Source organism: Polypterus senegalus, chromosome 6 (genome assembly GCF_016835505.1).
Source record: "Polypterus senegalus isolate Bchr_013 chromosome 6, ASM1683550v1, whole genome shotgun sequence".
NCBI classification, from domain to species: Eukaryota; Metazoa; Chordata; class Cladistia; order Polypteriformes; family Polypteridae; genus Polypterus; species Polypterus senegalus.
In genome coordinates, this window is record NC_053159.1 from 69,086,934 (window position 1) to 69,112,451 (window position 25,518).

At 41.4% G+C, this 25,518-nt stretch overlaps 1 protein-coding gene across 1 annotated transcript in view; it reads right to left on the reverse strand.

Moving 5' to 3' along the window:
• Positions 1-25,518, reverse strand: part of usp40 (ubiquitin specific peptidase 40) — a gene marked incomplete at its 5' end in the record, with an annotated part of 179,198 nt that overhangs the window by 79,322 nt on the left and 74,358 nt on the right. Inside the window, 2 exons of the mRNA XM_039755053.1 lie at positions 20,849-20,929; positions 21,369-21,457. Of these exons, the coding sequence (XP_039610987.1) occupies positions 20,849-20,929; positions 21,369-21,457 (170 nt within the window). The remainder of the gene's footprint in view (positions 1-20,848; positions 20,930-21,368; positions 21,458-25,518) is intronic.

The window sequence follows — 25,518 nt, forward strand, 5'->3', positions numbered from 1 at the left end:
TTCGAGCCGCATGTAGACGGACTTTTTGTTCTTCAAAGTCACCAAAGCGCCGTGCAAACTCAGTGCGCCAGTTTATCAGCAAAGTGCGTATTTGGGAACACCGTAGTGACGACTTGGTTTAACATTACTTGGCAACAGGGAAAGTGGGGCAAGTTGCACTGGTGCATTTGTGTCTCCCATAAAAGCAGCTTCACTTGAAATCACTTTGTGATTGTGCACGTCCGCTGAAGTGTCAGATTCTTATTTAATTCTTCTGCTTTCTGTATCTTCTGCATTGCATTCAGGTCTTTCAGGTTACCCTGATGTTTTGTCTCATAGTGCCGTCTTAGATTAAATTCTGTAATTACAGCCACATTAGCTCCACAAATGAGACACACGGGTTCAGTAAACATATACTCAGCCTCCCATCGGTTTTAAAGGCTCTATTTTCAGAATCAACTTTTTCTTCAGCATCGTGTGAGCTAGCTTCGCAATAACTTGCAGCATCATAAGCTAGACTTGATTAACGCGTAAGTGTTCGCAAGGCAGCTGAAGCGCTGCATTATGGGATCTGTAGTTTATTGTGTTACCAGCGCTTCATATACCCGGGCCATTAATAACAATAATACAGTATATAAAATGATCTCACGGGCCGGATATAATTACGCCGGCCGGATGTGGCCCACTGCCCTTGAGTTTGACACATATGGACTAAATAGAACTTGAAAAGATATATTTTTTCAAATGTGATCGCAATTCAGATAGAGTTGACGCAAGACTACAGCCTGCATGCCTCAATAAGTCATCCTCCCTCGCTCTTACTTTTTACCGCTCATCTAATGAATACACTGAGTATGGCTTTACCAAAAGAATCATTGATGGCGAATAAAGTATCCATTATTCGAGTATGTAGATCGGGATATATATATACATATATATATATACCCGTATCGCAGCGGAGAAGTAGTGTGTTAAAAAGCTAGAAAAAGAAAAGGGAACATTTTAAAAATAACGTAACATGACTGTCAATATACAGTATTTGTTTTGTGAGTGTTACTGAGTGTTGCTGTCATCAAGGATTTGATTATCATTATTTCTTTCAATCAGGTTCGTATTTGTAGGATGTGTTGTGTTCAAGTTACATTCCGTGTTTGTCAATCGTTGTAAAGATGACAGGTTTTATTCATCGATTTGTTTCTTACTGCATCAATAAACAGCTCGCCTTCTTCTTTATCTGAGACCTGACACACTGCATGCACGGTTTTTTTACACTGTCTTCCTTTAGCGGACATTGACTTTTTCCACCGTGTGCTTTGTTTCCGCAGTAGCTGGATTTATGAATATGCTTGTATGTATCAGACGCTTCATATTTTTTGCTGCCTTTTCAATTGTGTAATTCGGTTTTGTTCAGCGCTCTTTGGAACTGTTGCTTTTTGGCTGTGCACTGCGTCAGTTCACGTGAGCCGCTCGGTGTAGAACATTAGAACAATCTAGACGAGAACAGGCCATTCAGCCCAACAAAGCTTGCCAGTCCTATCCACTTGTTTCCTCCAAGAAAGTGTACATGCATCGAAGGTTCCCAGCTGTGCTGGTGCCATCTCGTGCTATGTCCATGGCTGTATTTAATGTTACCTTAGTCCTGGCACTTAAAACTTTCTCTCGCAGTTTCGCTGAGTTTGTGCCAAACACCACCCTGACCATCTCATCTTCCTCTGCATAAGCACAGTCCTTAACCCGTGAATATTTAGTGGTAGTTTGCTATTGGATTGCCGCTGACGGACGGCCTTATATGGGCAGGCACTAAATTACAAACGCCAGCAGCAGCCTGTCTATGTACTTAATTTAAAGTGTAGGTTTACATCGTGCTTTGTTTCCGAAGTAGCAGAACTCATGAATATGGTTGTATATGTCACTCGCTCGCTTCTTATTGTTTCGCTGCCTTCTCAATTATATAATGCATGTTTTCTTCAGCTCTTTTTGGAGGTCTTCCTGGTTTTCTATGTACTGCGTGATTACGTGGGAGGCGTGATGATGTCACATGAAGTACTCGAAGTACATCAGTACTCGAAGTGTTTCAATCTGGTTTTAAGCCATTTCACAGTACTGAAACCGCATTACTGAAGGTTTTTAATGACATCTTTTTGGCAACAGACTCAGGGGATTATGTGATTTTAGTTCTGCTTGATTTAGTAGCTGCCTTTGATACTATAGATCATAGTATTTTATTATCTCGTCTGGAGCACTGTGTGGGCATTCATGGTACTGCCTTGGCGTGGTTTAAATCGTACTTGACTCAGAGATCTTTTTCAGTGAGGCTGGATGAGTTTAGATCTTCCTCTGCTTCACTATCGTGTGGGGTTCCGCAAGGCTCCATACTTGGTCCTTTGCTATTTTCGTTGTATCTCCTACCTCTTGGCTCTATTCTTAGAAAGCATAAAATTGCTTTCCATTGTTATGCAGACGATACTCAAGTATATGTACCCCTCAAACGCAAGGATGCTTACTCCATACAAATGTTGGTTATGTGCCTAGAAGAGGTGAAAGCTTGGATGGCAGTGAATTTTTTAAGTTTTAATGAAAATAAGACAGAGGTTATAGTTTTGGTCCTGGGGCACCAGTGGGTCTTTTTCTACTTCTGCTCCTGTGGATTTGGGTCCCCTTGCACAATATGGTACGCCTGTCATTACAAATTTGGGTTTTAGGATAGATGAGAATCTTAGACTGGACGGTCAGATCAGTGCGGTGGTGAAATCTGGTTTTTTTCAGCTAAGACGTTTGGCGAAGATAAAAAACATTCTTTCCAAAGATCAATTTATAACAGTAATCCACGCCTTCATTACAACCCATTGGATTATTGTAATTGCTGTATGTTGGTGTTAGCCAGTCCACCCTGTCTCGGCTGCAGCTGGTGCAAAATGCTGCTGCACGCCTTTTAACTGGCAAGCGAAAGAATGAGCACATCACACCTGTATTATCCTCACTGCACTGGCTGCCTGTTCAGTTTAGAGTTCATTTTAAGATTCTTTTATTTGTTTTTAAGTCCTTAAATGGGCTTGCTCCGTCCTACCTCGCTGAGCTGCTGCATATGCACTCTCCTTCCCGCTCACTCAGATCAGCTGGTCAGCTGCTTCTGGATGTTCCCTAGGACTCAGCAAAGCTCAGGGGGGATAGGGCTTTTTCCGTTGTGGCTCCAAGACTCTGAAATTCACTGCCGATCCACATTGGACAGGCCTCCTCACTGCCCATTTTTAAGTCTGCTCTTAAGACCTCTCTTTTTGGTTTGTCGTTTGATCCTGTGTGAGCAGTTGATTTTACTCTGTGTTAACTCTGTTTAGTTGTTTTTACTATGTTTTAATTTGTTTTATTTGATTGTATTTTATCTACTTATTTATTAGTTTGTTTTGTTTAAATTTATTTTAGCCTATGTTCAGCACTTTGGTCAGCGGCTGTTGTAAGTAAAGTGCTTTATAAATAAAGTTGACTTGACTTGAAACTCCGCCCCCACGGCGTTCAAGCTCATCTCCATTACAGTAAATGGAGAAAAACAGCTTCCAGTTATGACCATTACGCGTAGAATTTCGAAATGAAACCTGCCCAACTTTTGTAAGGAAGCTGTAAGGAATGAACCTGCCAAATTTCAGCCTTCCACCCACACGGGAAGTTGGAGAATTAGTGATGAGTCAGTGAGTGAGTGAGTGAGTGAGGGCTTTGCCTTTTATTAGTATAGATATGCTGTATATCTATTTATATTATGTTAGGGGTAAATTAGTGCTCCTTATCTTGTTTATTAAGATTTTCATAGTCACCACAATTTTCATGTTGCCTTTCTTTGTGTTCTGATTATTTATGCCATTATTTGCAAATAAGCATGCTTGCAATAAGTAATTTCAGGCTTTCAGTGTTTGCCCAGGAGGCACTTACGAAACCGAGACTTAGCTGAGGATACTTTGCTTGTAAAGCCTTGTTTGACAATTGAGGCTCAGTCAGCTGCACGCTCTCTCTAATGTTTCTCGTTAACTCAAGACAGGCTTCGGCAATCCACGATTATACAGTGCATCCGGAAAGTATTCACAGCGCATCACTTTTTCCATATTTTGTTATATTTTGTTATTCCAAAGTGGATTAAATAATTTTTTTCCTCAGAATTCTACATACAACACCCCATAATGACAATGTGAAAAAAGTTTACTTGTGGTTTTTGCAAATTTATTAAAAATAAAAACACTGAGAAATCACGTGTACATAAGTATTCCCAGCCTTTGCTGAATACTTTGTCGATGCACCTTTGGCAGCAATTACAGCCTCAAGTCTTTTTGAATATGATGCCACAAGCTTGGCACACCTATCCTTGGCCAGTTTCGCCCATTCCTCTTTGCAGCACCTCTCAAGCTGCATCAGGTTGGATGGGAAGCGTCGGTGCACAGCAATTTTAAGATCTCTCCAGAGATGTTCAATAGGATTCAAGTCTGGGCTCTGGCTGGGCCACTCAAGGACATTCACAGAGTTGTCCTGAAGCCACTCCTTTAATATTCTGGCTGTGTGCTTGGGGTCATTGTCCTGCTGAAAGATGAACCATCGCTCCAGTCTGAGGTCAAGAGCGCTTTGGAGCAAGTTTTCATCCAGGATGTCTCTGTACATTGCTGCAGTCATCTTTCCCTTTATCCTGACTAGTCTCCCAGTTCCTGCCGCTTAAAAACATCCTCACAGTATGATGCTGCCACCACCATGCTTCACTGTAGGGATGGTTTTGGCCTGGTGATGAGCGGTGCCTGGTTTCCTGCAAACGTGATGCCTGGCATTCACACCAAAGAGTTCAATCTTTGTCTCATCAGACCAGAGAATTTTGTTTCTCATGGTCTGAGAGTCCTTCAGGTGCCTTTTGGCAAACTCCAGGCGGACTGCCATGTGCCTTTTACTAAGGAGTGGCTTCCGTCTGGCACTCTACCATAAAGGCCTGATTGGTGGATTGCTGCAGAGATGGTTGTCCTTCTGGAAGGTTCTCCTATCTCCACAGAGGACCTCTGGAGCTCTGACAGAGTGACCATCGGGTTCTTGGTCACCTCCCTGACTAAGGCCCTTCTCCTCCGATTGCCCAATTAGATGGCTGGCCAGCTCTAGGAAGAGTCCTGGGGCCTAATGCCTATGACATTTGTCACTTGATTAAAAAAACAGGGCAGCCAGTCTGACATGTGATTTTTTTTTTGACACACTGGTCACCACATCACACATGCGTTCAACCACGCCAACTGCTTCAAAACTTTAGAAAGCTACAGAGTCACCTAGTTAGCCTCCAATTTATTTCTACTAAACTGAAGAAAGGGTATAAAAATGAGTGGGGGAACTGGACCAAGTAAGAAGCCAAAAACCTACCACTTTCAAACGGAATGGGAGGAGTACTTTTTTTTTTCACAGTGTCATATTCGAAGTCCATTTGAATAATCTGTCAGTCTACAATTGCTATCCCGAAGAAGGGAAATGCGGAGCGGAATTTTCGGACTGTTCATAAAATTACAACATTAACTTCCCACGAAAAGCAAGCCAAGAAACATGGGTGAAGGAATTAAAATCCCAGTTGTCCAAACAGGAGTCATTTTTCTCTCAGCTGATCACAAAAGATGGCAGCCACCAAAGCATCATTCCGGGTGAGTCACTTAATAACTAAGTACAAGAAGTCCTTCCAAGACGGAGAGATGATAAAAGAGGCATTCTTTGAAGCAGCTGACTCGTCATTCCAGGACTTCAAAAACAAACCAGAAATATTACAGTAATCCCTCCTCGATCGCGGGGGTTGCATTCCAGAACCCCCCACGATAGATAAAAATCCGCAAAGTAGAAACTATATGTTTGTATAGTTATTTTTATATATTTTAAGCCCTTAGAAACTCTCCCATGCTGTTAACATTATTAGAGCCCTCTAGACATGAAATAACATCCTTCAGTCAAAAGTTTAAACTGTGCTCCATGACAAGACAGAGATGACAGTTCTTTCTCACAATTAAAAGAATGCAAACATAACTTCTCTTCAAAGGAATGCGTGTCAGGAGCAGAGAATGTGAGAGAGAGAGAGAGCCCGAGAGAAAAGCAAACAATCAAAAAATCAATAAGTGCTTTTGGGCTTTTAAGTAAGCTGAAGCACCACGATAAAGTGGCATTTTTAGAGGAACGTCTGTATCCTCTAGGCAAACAGCCTCTGTGCAAACAGTCCCTCTGCTCACACCCCATCCGTCAGGCACAGAGAATGTCAGAGAGAGTGAGAGAGACAGAGAAAAGCAAACAATCAAGCACCACACAGGAAGCATATTGTACATCATTGAGGGGTTTTAGTTAATACGTAATACATGCTCTGATTGGGTAGCTTCTAAGCCATCTGCCAATAGCGTCCCTTGTATGAAATCAACTGGGCAAACAAACTGAGGAAGCATGTACCATAAATTAAAAGACCCATTGTCCGCAGAAATCCGTGAACCAGCAAAAAATCCATGATATATATTTAGATATGCTTACATTTAAAATCCGTGATGGAGTGAAGCCGCGAAAGTCGAAGCGCGATATAGCGAGGGATCACTGTATTTCAATCAAAGCTCTCCAGCTATGAAGAAATACAGTTATACAGTGCTCTGAAGCCATGGCCGGGGATTTGACCCAGCAACTTTGGAAGGATACTGCGGACTGCGAGTGTTTCTCACTGCAATTAGAGGAGTCAACAGATGTGAATGACACAGCCCAGTTTTGCATTTTTATTCGGATGGCGTTTACCGATATGAATGCAAAAAAAGGGGCTGTTAACCATATTACCCATGAAAGAACACACAAGGGGAGAGTACATTTTTCAGTCTTTTAAAAACTTTATCGAGAAAACCCAACTCTTAGTGTGCAAATTGGTGTCCATCACCATGGGGTGTGCCCACGATGGTTGGCTGCTTGAACAGATTTATTGCCAAGTGCAGGGAGAATGATGCTTTCCCCGACTTCCTCAATTACCACTGCATAATGCACCAACAAGTATTATCCGCAAAAATGCTTAACATGAAAGAGATAATGGATGTGGCAATGAAGATTGCCTGTTCTATTTTGTGCCACATCTCTTCAAAGACGGCTCTTCCATGCACATATGGAGGAGGCTGACTGCGACCACTCTTTGTTGTTACACACTGACGTGAGATGGCTTAGTCGAGGGGTAATTGCTGCAAAGATTTCGAGAGCTCTGTCCGGAGATTAAGGAGTTTTTCCTTGTAGCTAAACATGTAGAATGCAACCAACTAAATGATGACCAGTGGCTACTAGACTTGGCATTTTTAACCGATGCGACCAACATGTTGAATGACCTTAATGTAGAGCTGCAAGGAAAAGACAAAACTGTGATCAATATGATCAGCTCAGTTAATGAGCCAGTCACTACATTTATGTGCTACCCTTTTCGGGAAGATATGGACGTTGATTCACTCGCATCAAAAATTGCAACACTGTTTCACCTGAACTCGTCTGAGGTGGAGGATGAGATTTTGACACTACAAGCTGACATTCAGCTGAAGTCCAGGGCTCATGGACAGTTCTGGAACTTACTCACAGAGGAAAAGTAAGCCAACATGAGGAAATGTGCTACCTCCTTGACTGCATTATTTGGCTCACTTAAGGCGAGTCAGCCTTTTCTCACATGTAGATTATTAAGTCCAAATACCTTTCCACCATGACTGATGATCATCTGGAAGTGTGCTTGAATTGTGCAATATGGGTTCATGCAGTTATGCAAGGTACACCAACATATATTGTAGGTTAAATTTTATTACAAAGGGAAATTAATAATAACAACAATAAAGAATACTCAATATATTTATAAATAAATATATGTTTTACATTTTTATAGTAGGTAGGTAGATCATTTTGACTTGGTCATTTATAAGTAGCTCGCAAGCTGAAAAAGTGTGGGCTCCCCTGCTATAAATGATCTGTATTTTACAAATTCCGTCTCTAATTAGCTTGGCGCTGAAACTGTTTGCACAGAAGTGCAGCCTACTAGACCTATAACATTTGGGAAGCTTAAAACTATTTAGTGTCATTCACTTACCAAAAAAAAAGCACAATTGATGGAAATATTTGCACAATGGTCAGGCATTTGCTATAAGATAACTTTGCAATTCTTGGCTTAAACTAATTGTATATAAAGTTGCTTTTTGCAACTATAGTTGTGCCAAGAGGTCTGTGTGGTCCTTGAACTATTTCAAGAAAGAGACAAGCCATGGATGATTCCACAACATTTTGAAAGCAAATTGAGTTTTATGCATTGAATGTGACCAACAAACATCTGCGTGAAAATCATCATCATGAGTACCAGGTCAGACTTGTCCAAGCTTATGAGTGTCTTTTTAGTAGCATATCCTCAATTAGAAGACATTTTGCATTTTTAATGTGACTAGGGTGCAACCAATCTTTTAACTCTCGCGGATATGCCTCTTCATTGGGAAGAAACACTTCCAACTTTTTTGGAATCTTTTAATTCTCGCTGGCAACACGAATTAGACGATCTACAAGTCTCCGACTTGAAAGTTTAAATCCGAACAATATATTCGATCCTAGAAAGTTCAATCTGTTCATCTGGACATAGTTCCCCCGCCCTGGTACGTTTCATTACTCATCCAAGTGACTTCCTCAGTCTCAGTTGACTGCAGGTTTCTCCAACCTTATAAACATTACCTTGGCCTAATGATTGAACTAGCACCATTGACTAACAATGGGCCGTGTGATCAATGATATACAAATTGTCCATTGATCAATGGCCATGAGTACCATTCACAGAGACTTGGGGAATGGCTGCAATCATCGCATTGTAAGATGGTGAAAGATGTATCCTTAGGCCCCCTCCTCGGTTCAGAGATGGGTGTTCCTTTAAACTGTAAATGGCCTCTTTGACTCCTTGCTCAAACCAGCGTTCCTCCATATCCAGGATGTGCACATCTAAATCACTGAAAGTGTGACCACTTTCATGTAGATGTAAACAGACTGCGGAGTCCTGGCCTGACAAGGTAGCTCTTCTGTGTTGTGCCATCCACTTTGCCAGTGGTTGTTTAGTTTCCCCGATGTATAATTCACAGCAATCCTCTTGGCACTGTGAAGGCTGGCCCCGGCACAGACAGACGGACATCATTTTTGCACCCACACACCGTTTATTTACACTATTTACAACAATATAATCGTCACGTGCACTCACGAACCCCAGTGCCTCTTGCACCGAATCCCCCAAAGTCCAGGGCCCACAGTCTCTGTGCCTTTGTCCTGGCCGCCTCCTGTCCGCCTCCAGCTCAGTCCTTCTGCCTCCCACTTCCACCAATCACTGGAGGGAGGCGCCCTAAATAATGCCCGGATGAGCCCCAGGTGCTTCTGCCTCTAGCCACGCCAAGCGTGGCGGAAGTGTCGGCTGTCTTCCTGGCAGCTCTCCGGGTGCCACACAAAGTCTTCCCCCCGGCACTTCCTGGTGTGGCGGAAGTGCCGGGCTCCGGGATAATTAGGCACCGGGGCGCCGCCTGGCGGTGGCCACGGGTCCCTACAGGGCTGGGCTTCAAAGCCCTGTACCCGAGGCCCTGCCTAACCAGGACGGACGCCCCACTCCGTCTGGAGGAGGCACTCGCCTCCTCCGTCCTCCAAGCCCCGCCGGGCTCCTGCCCGGACCGGCAACTGCATCGGGATAAACCGGCATCGGGGCGCCGCCTGGCGGTGACCACGGGCCCCTACAGGGAAGGGCTTCCATGCCCTCAACCCGTGGCCCCCAACAGAACCAGGACAGACGCCCCCTCGCGGTCTGGAGGAGGCACAAGCCCTCCTCACGCCCTCCTGAAGGCCCCGCCGGCTCCAGCCGCCGGGGCCACAGCACTTAACACTAGAATTACCAGAGCCTACAAAAAAACTCGTAGACCCGGCCCACCTTAAATCCTGTCGCACCTCACCGTCAGCATCTTTTGTCCTGTAAATGTGCCGATAAAGAAAAGTAGCAAGCAGCCTAGTATCCCATCCCCCCACCGCAGCCCAATGGGGAGTGCTGGTGGAAGATTATCAGGAGGCACCTGGAGCACATCTGGGTGGGGATAAAAGGGGCCGACTCCCTCCATTCAGGGGCTTGAGTCGGAAGCGGAGAAGGACGGAGCTCAGGAAGAGAGGGAAGAAGGCGGCCTGAAGAGAGTGAGGATTTTGTTGAGGACTGAACTTTGGGGGAGTTCTGGGAGTTGAGTGCACCTTGTAAATATAATATTGCTGTAAATAAACGTGTGTGGGCGATTATATGATGTCTGCCTGTCTGTGTCCAGGCCGCTTACCACACTGTATAATAAACATATTTTGCTGCATTTCATCTTAAAAATGGTATCCTCATCATATGTAAATACGCACTTTATAAAGTGGCTCAGGTTGTGCAATATTATAACTGTAGTGCAAGTTTACAGTGAGGTTATTGTACTAATAAGTACAAACAGTTCTACAAGGAGCACTTGATGGACTGATTGAGTGTGTTTATAGTTCTTGGGATGAAACTGTTTCTGAACCATGAGGTCTGTACAGGAAAGGCTCTGAAGCGTTTGCCGTGTGAGAGCAGTTCAACAGACAGCATGGCTGAGGCAGCATGGGCTTGATGCTGTACAGTAATCCCTCGCTATATCACGCTTCGACTTTCGGCTTCACTCTATCGCGGATTTTAAATGTAAGCACATCTAAATATATATCACAGATTTTTCGCTGGTTCGCCGCTTTCTGCGGACAATGGGTCTTTTAATTTAGGTTACATGCTTCCTCAGTTTGATTGCCCAGTTGATTTCATACAAGGGATGCTATTGGCGGTTGGCTTAGAAGCTACCCAATCAGAGCATGTATTACATATTAACTAAAACTCCTCAATGCTATAAGATATGCTTCCCGCGGTGCTTGTTTGCTTCTCTCTATCTTTCTCACTCTCTCTGCCTGACGGAGGGGTTGTGAGTAGAGGGGCTGTGTGCACAGAGGACACGGACGCTCCTCTACAAAATGCCGCTTTATCGCGGTGCTTCGGTATACTTAAAAGCACGTATTGATTTTTTGATTGTTTGCTTTTCTTAGCGAGCGCTCTCTCTGACATTCTCTGCTCCTGACGGCGCTCCTTTATGACGGCGCTCCTTTGAAGATAAGTTATGCTTGCTTTCTTTCTTTTAATTGTGAGAAAGAACTGTTATCTCTGTCTTGTAATGGAGCACAGTTTAAACGTTTGACTAAAGGGTGTTATTTCATGTCTAGAGGGCTCTAATAATGTTAACAGGGTGGGAGAGTTTATAAGGGCTTAAAATATATAAAAATAACCATACAAACATATGGTTTCTACTTCGCGGATTTTCACCTATCGCGGGGGGGTCTGGAACGCAACCCCCGCGATCGAGGAGGGATTACTGTATTCCAATAATCCTCTTTCCAATCAGCTGCTGTAGATCTGTGATTCCCCACTGAGATACAGTGTTGGCCATGATGCCTGGAGGGACTGGAAAGAGACGTTAATAGCTTCCAGGTCACAAAGGGGCAAGCGCCCTGGACAAAGAGAGGACCACGGGAAAGGGACAAAGAGGTTCTGGCCTGTTGGGAACCGTGGCCACCGCCAGAGGATGCCATAAGCCTGATTGGGCCGGGGGAACTGTCACTTCCGCCACACCAGGCAAGATGGCGGATGAACCTGCCAGGGGCGCACGGAGTGCTTCCGGTGCAAAGGGCAACACTTCCGCCACACCAGGAAGTGCTGCTGGAAGATCATCACCAGCCACCTGGAGCACATCCAGGCGGGAATAAAAGGAGCTGCCTCCTTACAGTCGGAGAGATTGAGTTGGGAGTGGGAGCAGGACAAAGCTCCCAGGAGGAGATATGCTGCCAAGGACTGAGGAAGAGAAGGATTAATTGTGGTGATTTATTTACTGAGTGCACGGTGTGGTGTTCGGGGCTTTAATCCTGTATTTAGTGGTGATTAATTAACGTGTGTGTTTTACAAAGATGTCGTTTCTGACTGATGATGTCTGGGCAAGTCTCATAAGTGATAAATATTCTGAGTGGTGCAGTGAAAATAATATGGAAAAAGATGATCCGCTGTGGCAACCCCTAATGGGAGCAGCTGAAAGAAGAAAAAGAAGGTGCAATGATTGTAACAACGCTAAAGCAGCTATGGTATTTAGAATACTTTGGCTATTCCTTGGACCATTATATTGTTACAGGTTAATTACAATCAGATGCCTTAAACTAATAAACAATATGCAGTTAGTTTCAGTGTATTTATAAAGCCACGTCAGGGATGTGGATCTAAAAAAGAAAGGGTAACCACACAGAAACAGTTGCACTGCTTTGACGCTGGGTGCCACCAATTTGCAAAACCAAGCGGAGAACTTGCGTACACGCCAGGGTTGGAGCTACCATTAAAATGTGTGTGGCTTTACGCCAAGTTTAAGTGTTATACATCGCAATTTGAGCGTGGAAATGTTCGTACGCAACATTTTTGTGCATATGCACTCTTTATACATGAGGCCCCTGGTGTTTTGAAAAAATGCATCTTAGTTGTTCAGATACTCCTGACAGATAAGGGATCACCAAAGGTTTTCGCTTAGGCAGCGGTTGTCCTTCCTCTCTCCTGGATTGTTTAGAGAATTCTTTAGGTGTCTTCCCTGCTTTGACAAAAGACCAGCTGGGATAACCACATATAATCAGGGCCTTTTTGATATGATGTTCTTCTGCTTCCCTGGCCGCTGTGTCTGTGGGTATAGTGTTTGCTCTGTGTTGTAGAGTCCTGATGACACCTATTTTGTGCTCTAGCGGATGGTTAGTCAAACCTTAAATACTGATCCGTATGCGTTGGTTTATAGTACACATCAACTTTAAAATGTCCCTCATTGCTGATGGAAATTTCAATCTAAGAAATGGCCCGGTAGTGTTCCAGGATAGGATAATAGCACCCTCTTTTCCACTTCTTCCATATACAAATTGGCCACAATAGGTGAAACTGAGGAACCCACGGTGCACCCATGCTTCTGCCTGTAGTACTGGGCTTTGTATATGAAATATGTGGATTGAAGACACAGTTTCAAGAGTAGACACACTTCGTCGGTGCTGATAGTGGTCCTTTTTCTGAGTGTGGGGTCATCCTGTAATCTCTTACGGACCACCTCCACTGCTTCCGTAACTGGAACGCGAAATGAATAGAAATGCAACATCATACGAGACCATAGTGTCATCTGCCTCCATAATGACATCACTCAGATTCTCCACAAAATCCAAAGTGTTCTGAATATGGTGTTTTGAGCTGCTAGCAATGGGTTAAGGACAGCGGCCAGGAACATTGAGATGATATCATCATCATCATCGGTCGGCTGCTCACGAGAGTATCACTACGTGATGGTGCTTGTGCAGGCGAGAACGATCTTCCACCACGCAACCCATTCCTGGGCCGCCTTTTCGATCTCTGTCACTGTCATTCTCTCGTTGCAGATAGAATTGGAGATGTATTGGGCATATGTGAGCGCGGGCCTTCCACATTTGGCCTTGCCTAGTTGTACTGGCACAATGCGTATTTTCTGATTAATTCATCTGGTGGACGACGAAGCATGTGGCCCACCCATGTCAGTTGACGCTGCAGGACTGTAGTTGATAGTGGTTGTTGTTCGACACGGGCGTAGATTTCCGAGACAGGTATGTGATCGATTCGCTTGATGTTGAGGATTACTCGATAGTAGTTGGTTGCAAAACTATCTAGAGTGTTTTTGAGCTGGTTTGTTATGATCCAAGTTTCACTGCCGTATAGGAGTATGCTTAGACAGGAGGCTTTAAACAGGCGCACTTTGAGGCGTATGGGGATGTTGTTGGCTTGCCAGATGCTTTTTAATTTCCAAAAGGCGCCCCATGCTTGTCCTTTACGTATCTTGACGTCATTCGATGTAGTGGCTACCATAGAACTGAGATATTTGAAATCACTCACTATTTCGATGTACTCGTTATTAAGAACAAGTGGAAGTTGAGGGCCGAAATCAGCATTTACTATCATCTGTTTGGTCTTCGCGGCATTGATTTCTAAGCCAACTAGCCTTGGAGTACTCCAGTTCTAGTAGTAAAATCGGGGTTTTTGAGTACCTCAACGTTGTACTTCCGGCGGATAATTGGAGCTTTACGGGTCGTTCGAAAGCTGATCTTGATGTGCGCAGTTACAATTCTGTGATCTGAATCAACATCGACTGTGTTATATGCTCGTCAATTTCTTAGCGAGTTTAGCCATTTGCTGCTTATGAGTATGTGGTCGAGTTGTGCGTGAGGTTCATCCAGCTTGTGGTTTGGATGCTACCAAGTCCAAAGTCTACTTGGGCGGTGTGGAAAGCGTGAATTGGCTGGGCGAGACTGTGGCTCTCGCACAGTTCAATTAGACGATGGCCATTGTCGTTCGTGATCTCGTGGAACGTGTGTCGACCGACGATACTTGGGTTGGTCTTGTGGCTATCTTTGCCTAGTCTGGCATTGAAATCGCCGAATACAAGGACTACATTGTGAGGTGGAATTTGGTTTAGAGTTGTTTGCAATTCGGTGTAAAATCCGTTCTTTTCAGCCTCTTTCTTGTTCATCTCTTCTGCGTTGTTCTCGCTGCAATTTGTTGGGGCATAGATCGCGATTATGGTGACTTTAGGGTTGCCGTTTAGGTGAACAACGACTATGCGATCTGAAAGTTTTTGGGCACTGGCTATGATCGAAGCTATACTCGGCTCTAGTAGAATACCAACTCCTCCTGTGCCCGGAGTTGTTGCTGAGGAGAATACTTTTAGCCATTTCGTTTCGTTGGTCCATTCAAATTTGAGGTCATCATCAAAGATCTGCCGGTGTTCCTGAATAGTGAGAACTTTGATGTTCAATTTCTCGCACCCGCATATTAGTTGGTGTTCTTTACCTGGTTTCTTGAGTGTTCGGATGTTCAGGGTGGCTATTCTGAATTCTTTGCGATGTTGATAGTATTTTGGTGCCGTTGGATCTCGTGTGTGGTCAGGCATCAAGGTTCTTGCGATTTGCCCTGATTCCATCATGAGTGCAGAGCGCGTCCGCAACACTTGATCTTCCCGGCGACGCAAGCGATCGGATGCGTTCCGCAGATTTTCGTTCTTGTCTAGAATCTGATACTATTTTACTGGCCGGGCGATTACCCCTAGCCAAACTCTCCTCTTTTACACGGGCTTGAGACCGTTTACCGCCAAACTCCCCCGGGATGAGTGCCCAGTGTAGTAACGCTCAGCGGCAAGCAGATATGTTATATGTAACCTAATTGATCATGCAGGTCTTAACGGTACATCCGGTTTATGTATCTTCGGTAAACCATACAGACTTGGTGTGGCTTCCCCTGGTATAATCTGTGGTATGAGGTCCGGTCAATAGAGTTGTCATGAACTAACTGCTTGAGACAATCTATCACCTTTTTCCTGTAACCACTACCTGAATCTCGTTTTAGGAGTTCATAAGTGTTTTTGTCACTAAGCAGAGACAAAATTTTCTCCTGATAGTCCTTCTGGTTTAGCACCACTGTGCATCTCCCCTTGTCTGCTGGAAGGATGATGATGATGTTGTTGTCTTTACTGAGTGGCATGAGAGCCTTCCTCTCCTCAATACTGATATTGGGTGCAGGGGGCTTAGTATTGCTGAGACATGCCAAAACGTTTATTCGCAGTTGCTCCGCTTCCACCTCTGTAATGATGTTATTTCTGATTGCCGACTCTGTGGCTGTGATCAGTTCCACTAGCGGGATTTGTTTCAGTGTGACAGCAAAGTTTATCCCTTTAGCAAGGACTTTTTTTCTGCTTGGGTGAGTTGTCTGTCAGACAGATTCTTCACCCACTTGTCCAAATCCTCGGTTTGTGTCTGGCATTCTTCTCTCTGTTGGCTGTAGAGGACACTCCCTATCATATGCTGAGGTTTCTGGCACACACCAAGTAGATCAAACTTCCTCTGCTGCCTGGTCATAGACTTTTCATGCTGTGCTAGACAAGCCTTTTCAGTGTCAACCACCTGTTGAAGCGTTTTCTCATCTAAAGCAATGAAAACCTTTGTCAGATCTGTCCCGGCCCCGGGTGTGCTTAAATGTCTTAGCACAAAGTCTAGTCTCACAGGATGTGAAAGTGTCTCTCTGAGAAAGTCACGTCTCGTATCTGTTCCCAAGATTTTTTTTTATTATAATAGAGAGATGAGTGGAAAAAATAGCAATTGAATCTATTACTATATGTTACTGATTATTATTTTACAATGTATATGCAAATACTATGATGACTTGAATTAAAAATGAGTGGTCTCTCTTTCTAATCCTTATTTGTGCTGCTGGTTTAAAAGTTCTTCATAGTACGTGACGAAAGCAACACACGGGTTGATACTAGAAGGTCTTTGTTTGTGCCACTTTTTCTTTGCACACTGTACATCTCTGCATTACTTTAATGTTAGAGGTTTACAGACTTTTTCTTTATAACTAACCATTTTGAACATGTAATATTAATTTAAACATTAATTTTGTGATTGAATTCTACAAAGGTTTCAGAGGTTTTGTTTCTCATTTAGCCGGAATAACATGAACTCTCAACACGCAAAACTATGTTAAGCTTCACTCTAACCCTGGTACAGACCAGGCTAAGACACTACACTTATTTGCCTTGCTTACCAAGTATGATTTGCTGGACCCTCTTTGGCAGAACCAAAACTGTCTCTAATAAGTGCACCATCTTGATTTAAGCAAGGCTTACTCACTAACTGCGCTTCGCGCAATAACCCCCAGATATCACAACTGCTTATTGTTAATGTTCATTGTTAAATTACAATTAAGGGAGAAAAGTCCAGATAAAAATCGAATTATTAGGTAAATTACAAAGATGGAGTCAAGCATTTAAAATGAATGGTAAAATACAAAGATTTCTATCTTCAACTTTAATGTAAATCTCCCTCTACTGTTATTTACTAAATGTAAATAACAGGAAAAAATTTAATTAAAGAAGTAGCTGAATTACAGGGAAAACCAGTCATTGATTTTGAGCCAAGTTAAAACAAGAACCTGAAGCACTGATCTAAGTATTTAGAAAGAATGTAAGAAAAAATAATGAAGGCTTGAGAATTACTAATCGGTTCTCATTCACAAATCAGTTGAAGGATATTCTCAGAAAAGAGAAATCAGTAAAAGACTGATTGGATGTGGCAGAATGAAAACACTATTAAGCTATATGCTTTTAACACAGCATGTTAAAGCACCAACAAGGGGTGAAGCCTATCTGGATTTAGTATTCTGTAATAATCAGGATAGAATTGAGGGTGTAGAGGTGATTGAACCACTAGGGTCAAGTGACCATAATGTAATACAATTCTCAGTATTTTGTAAGAGTACAGATGCAAAGACTAAAATTGTTAAGTTGAACTTTAGTAGGGCTAATTTTGAGCAGATGCGACAAAGTCTAAGTAGGATAGACTGGGATAAGCTTTTAAAATGTGGAGACAGTCGAGGAGCAGTGGAACAGGTTTAAAAATGTTTTACATGTAATGCAGGACAGATACATACCTAAATTTGGAAGTAATAGGAAACTAAAAAAATCTCCACGATGGATTAATAAAAATTTAAAAAAGAAGTTGCAAAGGAAAAACTGCTGTATAAGGCATATAAGACTAATGACTGCAAAGAGAACCGTAGCGCGTATGAGAAAATGAGGGCAACCATTAAGAAGGATATCAGAGAGGCTAAAAGACAGTTGGAGAGGAAAATAGCAGATAAGGCGAAAGAAGACCCCAAGAGATTCTTTCAGTATTTTAGTAGTAAAAGAACAGTTAAGGAGGAGGTCAAGTTCATCAGGAATAGTAAAGGGAATTAAAAGATACAGACAATGAAATAGCAGATGCCCTAAACTTACATTTTTCTGAGGTGTTTACAAGTGAGCAAGTGGATAACCTGCCAGAGGTAAACACAACTACTAAGGAGGTACTGAGGGATTTGGAAATTGTAGAGGGAGAAGTGCTGCTCAGATTAAATAAGATGAAATCAAACAAATCACCAGGCCCAGATAATATTTATCCTCGTGTTCTTAAGGAGGCTAGTGAGTACATATATAAACCCTTGACACATATTTTTAGGAAGTCACTGTGCACTGGAGAGATTCCAAAGGACTGGAAAATGGCAAATATCATCCCATTATATAAAAAGGGTGACAGGGCAGATCCAAGCAACTATAGGCCAGTAAGCTTAACAAGCATCACAGGAAAATTAATGGAAGGAATTATTAAGGATAAGATTGAGCAACACATGACAAGGACAGGAGTTATTCTGAACAGTCAGCATGGGTTCAGAAGGGGGAGGTCGTGTTTTACTAACATGTTGGAATTCTATGAGGAGGCAACAAAAGGATACGATCAAAGTGGAGCTTATGATATTATTTATCTGGACTTTCAGAAAGCATTTGATAAGGTGCCACATGAGAGGTTGGGCATCAAGTTAAAAGAAGTGGGAGTTCAGGGTGATGTTTTTAGATGGGTGCAGAATTGGCTCAGACACAGGAAGCAGAGGGTGATGGTGCGAGGAACCTCATCAGAACTGGCGATGTTAAGAGTGGTGTTCCACAGGGTCAGTGCTAGGGCGCTGCTATTTTTAATATATATAAATGATTTAGATAGGAATATAAGTAACAAGCTGGTTAAGTTTGCAGATGATACCAAGATAGGTGGATTAGCAGATAATTTGGAATGCTATATCATTACAGAAGGACTTGGATAGCATACAGGCTTGGGCAGATTTGTGGCAGATGAAATTTAATGTCAGTAAATGTAAAGTATTACACATAGGAAGTAAAAATATTAGGTTTGAATACACAATGGGCGGTCGAAAAATCGAGAGTACACCTTATGAGAAGGATTTAGGAGTCATAGTGGACTCCAAGCTATCAACTTCCAAACAGTGTTCAGAAGCCATTAAGAAGGCTAACAGAATGTTAGGTTATATAGCACGATCTGTGGAGTACAAGTCCAAGGAGGTTATGCTCAACCTTTATAATGCACTGGTGAGGCCTCATCTTGAGTACTGTGTGCAGTTTTGGTCTCCAGGCTACAAAAAGGACATAGCAGCACTAGAAAAGGTCCAGAGAAGAGCGACTAGGCTGATTCCAGGTCTACAGGGGTTGAATTATGAGGAAAGATTAAAAGAGCTGAGCCTTTACAGTTTAAGCAAAAGAAGATTAAGAGGTGACATGATTGAAGTGTTTAAAATTATGAAGGGAATTAGTACAGTGGATCGAGACTTGTATTTTAAAATGAGCTCATCAAGAACACGGGGACACAGATGGAAACTTGTTAAGGGTAAATTTCGCACAAACATTAGGAAGTTTTTCTTTACACAAAGAACGATAGACACTTGGAATAAGCTACCAAGTAGTGTGGTAGACAGTAAGACGTTAGGGACTTTCAAAACTCGACTTGATGTTTTCTTGGAGGAAGCAAGTGGATAGGACTGGCGAGCTTTGTTGGGCTGAATGGCCTGTTCTCGTCTAGATTGTTCTAATTCTAATTCTAAAATTAAAATTCCATTCTAAGAAAGGATAAACTTCTAATTAAGCAATTGGTATACAACAAAATCCTTTAGCCACTGTAGCTCTCCAGGACTGAAATTGAGAACCCCTACCCTACACAAACAATCCTCAACAAACAATATGTGAAACACAGTCTAAATGTATCGGGATACAGTCATTGCTAAGAGGTGTTATAATAACCACCTTCCAGTAAAACTTGTATTTTCCTATACCAAGATATAATTCTATTTCTGAACACAGATTTTTTTTCAAACAATGCTGGACTGAAGATGTCAAAATAAGACTGCTGCTATTCTATGAAAGACCTGTTAATACATTCTACCACAACTGCAAGTTATGGATTTTGCAAGTGGTAAAATAGTTTGCAAAGACCACCAATACTAAAGATACCCATAAAAAAGCCTTCTTTTAACAGCAAAACATATACAGTAATTCTCTTTTCTATTCAAATTTAAAGCTCATTTATGATAAAAGTAAATATATGAATATTTAAAAAAATTATGTGAACACAAAATAAATAACCATACACTATCACAACATCAATAAAGAATCATTGTTTTTTTTTTTTATTTTATTTTCACCACTACAGTATATCTACTAAAAATATACAGACTGTTACATCAATTTTGTTAACCAGTTTTGGCTCCAAATATACTCATTTAATGCACTTATAGTGATCTGTGGATTCATATGTTTACAGCAATAAGCGAAATAAGAAGCAAGATGCAGTCTTTTTCACAGTCTTTTTTATGTGATGCTTAAAATTCCTGTTCCTGTCTGCAATGTGTATATCTAATTGAAGAAATGCAGTAAGTACTAGAACTTTTATTTAATAGATTTTCGATATTCCAATTTTGATGAGTCTGGTTTTACTGCGTAACAGTTTTGTAAAAGCAACTGCAGTCCAACAAATTATAATGCAGAATATTATAGGACTTAATCATAACACATTATAAAGCTATGACCACCACTTATTGTTTTAATGCCTTCGTGCCATGCCTGTTATATGAACCCAAACACCACTTCTTAGAGCATGTAGGATAACGATGGCTACTTCCTGTATACAATGTATACAAAAAACAATACTACAAAACAGTAACATGTTAGAAAATCTGAATCCGAATTATATTTAAATCAGACAAACAAGGATAAAATCATCTGTCTATTAGAAATGATAAAAATGATGTAAAATATAATCATAACTACAGTCAATTGCATATATTAAACAACCATGATCCCTTCACAACACTCTACTTGAGTCATAACATGAACTAAAGTCTTAAGTAAGAATTACCAATACATTTTACTCTTCTTACCTCCTTGACTGTGGTACTTTCTTCAACCATGATTTCCATTTCTGTTTGAGGATCTGCTCCCACAATGTAATAAAGGAAAATCTATAAAATAAATATTAATTAATACAAGCATTTAATATAAAGGTAGGCATTTGAATACTCAAACAAGCAGTAGTGAACATACTACATTTTGAGTATCATTGGATTCTGGTAGCTGGAAAGGAGAATGACTACAGAATTTTAGTTGATTGTATCTTGTGACAATGTTATGCTTTCTTGTTAATATCTCCTCTCTTAATCAAATAAGCAGCTCTATGTTTAGTATACTGTATTCTGGTTAAATTCTGGGTCAAATATAGTTTAATAGTACTTTAGCTACTTATACTCAAGCAGTTTTTAAGGAAATTGTTACCAATGGACAAAAATGACATTTAAACAAACCTTAGATTTTGAAAAGTACACTGAAATAAAATAATCTTATTACTGGAAACCGAAGGATTTAATTTCATGATTTTCCCCAGAACATTATGTAGAAAAGTACCTGAGTTGATGTTGGTGCACATCCAGGACAAAGTGCCAAAGTGCTTTTTAATTTCACACCTGCTTCATTTACAGTAGCATCATCACGCACTGTGATAACAAAATAAAAACCAAAAATAAATCGATGAACAAGTTCAAACCTTAATAACACTTGTTGCCTTGCAAAAAACTTATACAGACTCGATTAATTCTTTAATTTTACTGATTAACAAATTCTACACTGAAATATCACTAATTTGAAAAAACTGGGGTATCCAATCTGCCTGGTAGAATCAGTCACAAATCTCTCATAAATATTTTGCCGCGCTGGTACACACTACAAAAGACTTAAAGTTGTTATTACTCCAAGTTACAGTTCTATAAAATACAACAGAAGATTAAACAATTACACCAATAGAATATTTCCTTTTATTTCTTCAATAAAACATTAAATAAATGGTGCTTTATTTTCAATTTAGTATGTTACTTATTTGTAAAAGTGATACTAAAGCTGTGTGCTTTGGTGTTACTAAGCAATGTATGGGGGTTTATTTAATAATGACAGTGGTCTAGGTCCAAAAGAAATGTAATCTTAAAGAAAAAGTAGCAAATTAAAAGCATTATTCTTTAGGTGAACAACCTCAAATTTCAAAGTAATGGACACATTTTTCTTCTGTCACGGCAAGGAAAAAATATAGATACAATCAGCATTTCAGGTGACTAGGCATAGGATATCAAAACCACAAATGACTTACAACTTGGAAAATAATGGGTAAGCCTTTATAACAGGTGTGGGCAGATTCAGTCCTGAAGGGCCGCAAATTGCTACAGGTTTTTGTTCCAATCCAATTGCTTAATAAGAAGCACTTACTGCTCAAGTGACACTTCTGCTTCACTTTATTTGTCTTTCTAATTAAGATTTTGAACTCTTATTGCTTATTTTAGTCATAAACTGCTGTAGTCTTTGTTTTTAATTGCTCCTTGCTAGCAATAAAATGCAAATGACAAAAGAAACCAGTATTTCTCCATTTAGCTTGTTTCCATTTACATTTGTGTGTATTTATCATGCACTATTGAGTTTAATTAAATACTTGGAAAGAAAAAGAGAAAAATGTGAAGCACTGAGAGTAACTCGTCTGTTTTAGACTTCAAATCATTTGGATGATATCCTTAGAAAGGAAAAAAAAATCTAGGATATGAGAATGACTTGACATGGCAGAGTTAACACTAGAATTACCAGAGCCTACGAAAAAACTCGTAATTCCGTCCCACCTTAAACTGCTTCTTAAATCCCTTCACACCTCTCCGCCAGTGTCCTTTGTCTTCTAAATTTGCTGATAAAGAGAAGCCGGCTATTCCATCCCCCCCACCAATTTAGAACGTGCACGAACTTCTCTCAGCTCATGCCTTGATTGAGTATCTGGGAGTGAAGTGGAGTTTTAGAGTGGAAATAATAGATCGTTGTTTGGAACACACGCATTTCATGTCTGTTCCGTTTCTACAGTAATCTGTGTCAACACATTGTTAAAACAGAAACTTTTTTTATATTCTAGTAGTAGATGACAAAATGTAGGCATAAACTATATAATGTATGAAGCCTGAAGTCCAAATAGCAAAGAAACATTTTCACAAGAATAACACAATTGCACTTTTATTCAAACATACAACTGCAGAAACAAAAAGCCGCCTTAACATGCGACATTGACACCAGTTTACCGTAACTGACTCCGTGGTTCAATAGATTCAGCCCCCGCTTGGGAATCAAGGGGTCGCGGGTTCGATCCTGCGCCCCTCCGTTTTGAGAAGTAAACTGCTCTTAGTCTTACTGTTTTAGAATAAAAGCATACATTTGATTTCAGTCTGTAACAGCCGGTGCAGTTTATGATCCTTGTAAAGGTTAGCTTTTTTTATTCACTTTTCACTCTCTCAGTTGCGTTCAGAATCAATCCATACAACCCCATCTGACACGGCTGTTTTCACTAAAGACGCGCTATAGCTCTGCAGTGTACCACGATGCATACTAATGCCCCCCCGGGTTCTGACACACAAACGCTGGCGAAGCTGCCTTCTTCGTATCTCACCGTCACTTGCTTTTCTTTTATTCAGTTTTATTGAGTGTTCCTGCCAGTCCCGCATGTTGCTGTATGCTTTTTCTTTGTACTCCAGGACATGCAGAGGAAAGAATGGTAAAGACCAGTAACTTCAGCGCTATATGCAATCATCAGACACTCCCCATCTGCCCGTGTCGTTCAAACACAGGAACATATATTGGTGTAAATGTATAACAAAAGTGCACTTTTATTCAAGTGCACTTTTTCCATCGCCTTTTCCTGTAAGAAGCAGTGTACACACTTCTCTCTATCCAGCATACAGCAACATGCGGGGACTGGCAGGAACACTCAATAAAACTGAATAAAAAGAAAATCAAGTGACGGTGAGATACTAAGAAGGCAGCTTCGCCAGCGCCTGTGTGTCAGAACCTGGGGGCGTTAGTATGCATCGTGGTACAGCACAGAGCTATAGCGCGTCTGTATTCTGTTTCTTTTGTACTCCAGGCACGCAGAGGAGAGAATAGTAAAGAGCAGTAAGTTCGGCGCTATATGCAATCATCAGACACTCCCCATCTGCCCGTTGTTTTGTTATACTTTTCAATACTTTTTATACTGCTCAAACGGGCATGCTCAAAAAATACACGTGTAATGCCACGAAAAGTGCACGCAGACACTTCATTTCGCAAACAAAACAAGTGCACTTTTATTCAAAACTACCTGTATAACCGAAGAAAAAGAAAGCAAGTTACAGTAGGCGATTGATACGACATCTTGCATGGTGCAATGCTAAGAAGTGCAGATTTTCATTCCGTGCTATATGAAATCATCACATTCAAATATTAACAGTTCCCACACACCCAAGGACCGTCCTTCCTACATTCACGACACGTGTACTTGTTGCCGTGTACACACCTCTCTGTGCTATGGTTTCTATTACACTGAATGAGCACCTGACACTGTACTTTCTTCCCTGGGGGAAGGGTCCGCATCAGAGAATTTCCAGTTCCTGCATAAATTCACACCCGATCTGACGCTGTTCGTTTTCAAATAATATTGCATTAGTGCGATTATATTTTCACATATATTGTCTCTTTCTTTCAGGTGTGTAATAGAAACCACAGCATAGAGAGAAGTGTGTACACTGCTTCTTACAGGAAAAGGCGATGGAAAAAGTGCACTTGAATAAAAGTGCACTTTTGTTATACTTTTACACCAATATATGTTCCTGTGTTTGAACGACACGGGCAGATGGGGAGTGTCTGATGATTGCATATAGCGCCGAAGTTACTGGTCTTTACCATTCTTTCCTCTGCATGTCCTGGAGTACAAAAGAAAAGCATACAGCAACATGCGGGGACTGGCAGGAACACTCAATAAAACTGAATAAAAAGAAAAGCAAGTGACGGTGAGATACGAAGAAGGCAGCTTCGCCAGCGTTTGTGTGTCAGAACCTGGGGCGTTAGTATGCATCGTGGTACACTGCAGAGCTATAGCGCGTCTTTAGTGAAAACAGCCGTGTCAGATGGGGTTGTATGGATTGATTCTGAACGCGACTGAGAGAGTGAAAAGTGAATAAAAAAAAGCTAACCTTTACAAGGATCATAAACTGCACGGCTGTTACAGACTGAAATCAAATGTATGCTTTTATTCAAAAACAGTAAGACTATGAGCAGTTTACTTCTCAAAACGGAGGGGCGCAGGATCGAACCCGCGACCCTTGATTCCCAAGCGGGGCTGAGTCTATTGAACCACAGAGTCAGTTACGGTAAACTGGTGTCAATGTCGCATGTTAAGGCGGCTTTTTGTTTCTGCAGTTATATGTTTGAATAAAAGTGCAATTGTGTTATTTTCGTGAAAATGTTTCTTTGCTATTTGGACTTCAGGCTTCATACATTATATAGTTTATGCCTACATTTTGTCATCTACTACTAGAATATAAAAAAATTTTCTGTTTTAACAATGTGTTGACACAGATTACTGTAGAAACGGAACAGACATGAAATGCGTGTGTTCCAAACAACGATCTATTATTTCCACTCTAAAACTCCACTTCACTCCCAGATACTCAATCAAGGCATGAGCTGAGAGAAGTTCGTGCACGTTCTAAATTGGTGGGGGGAT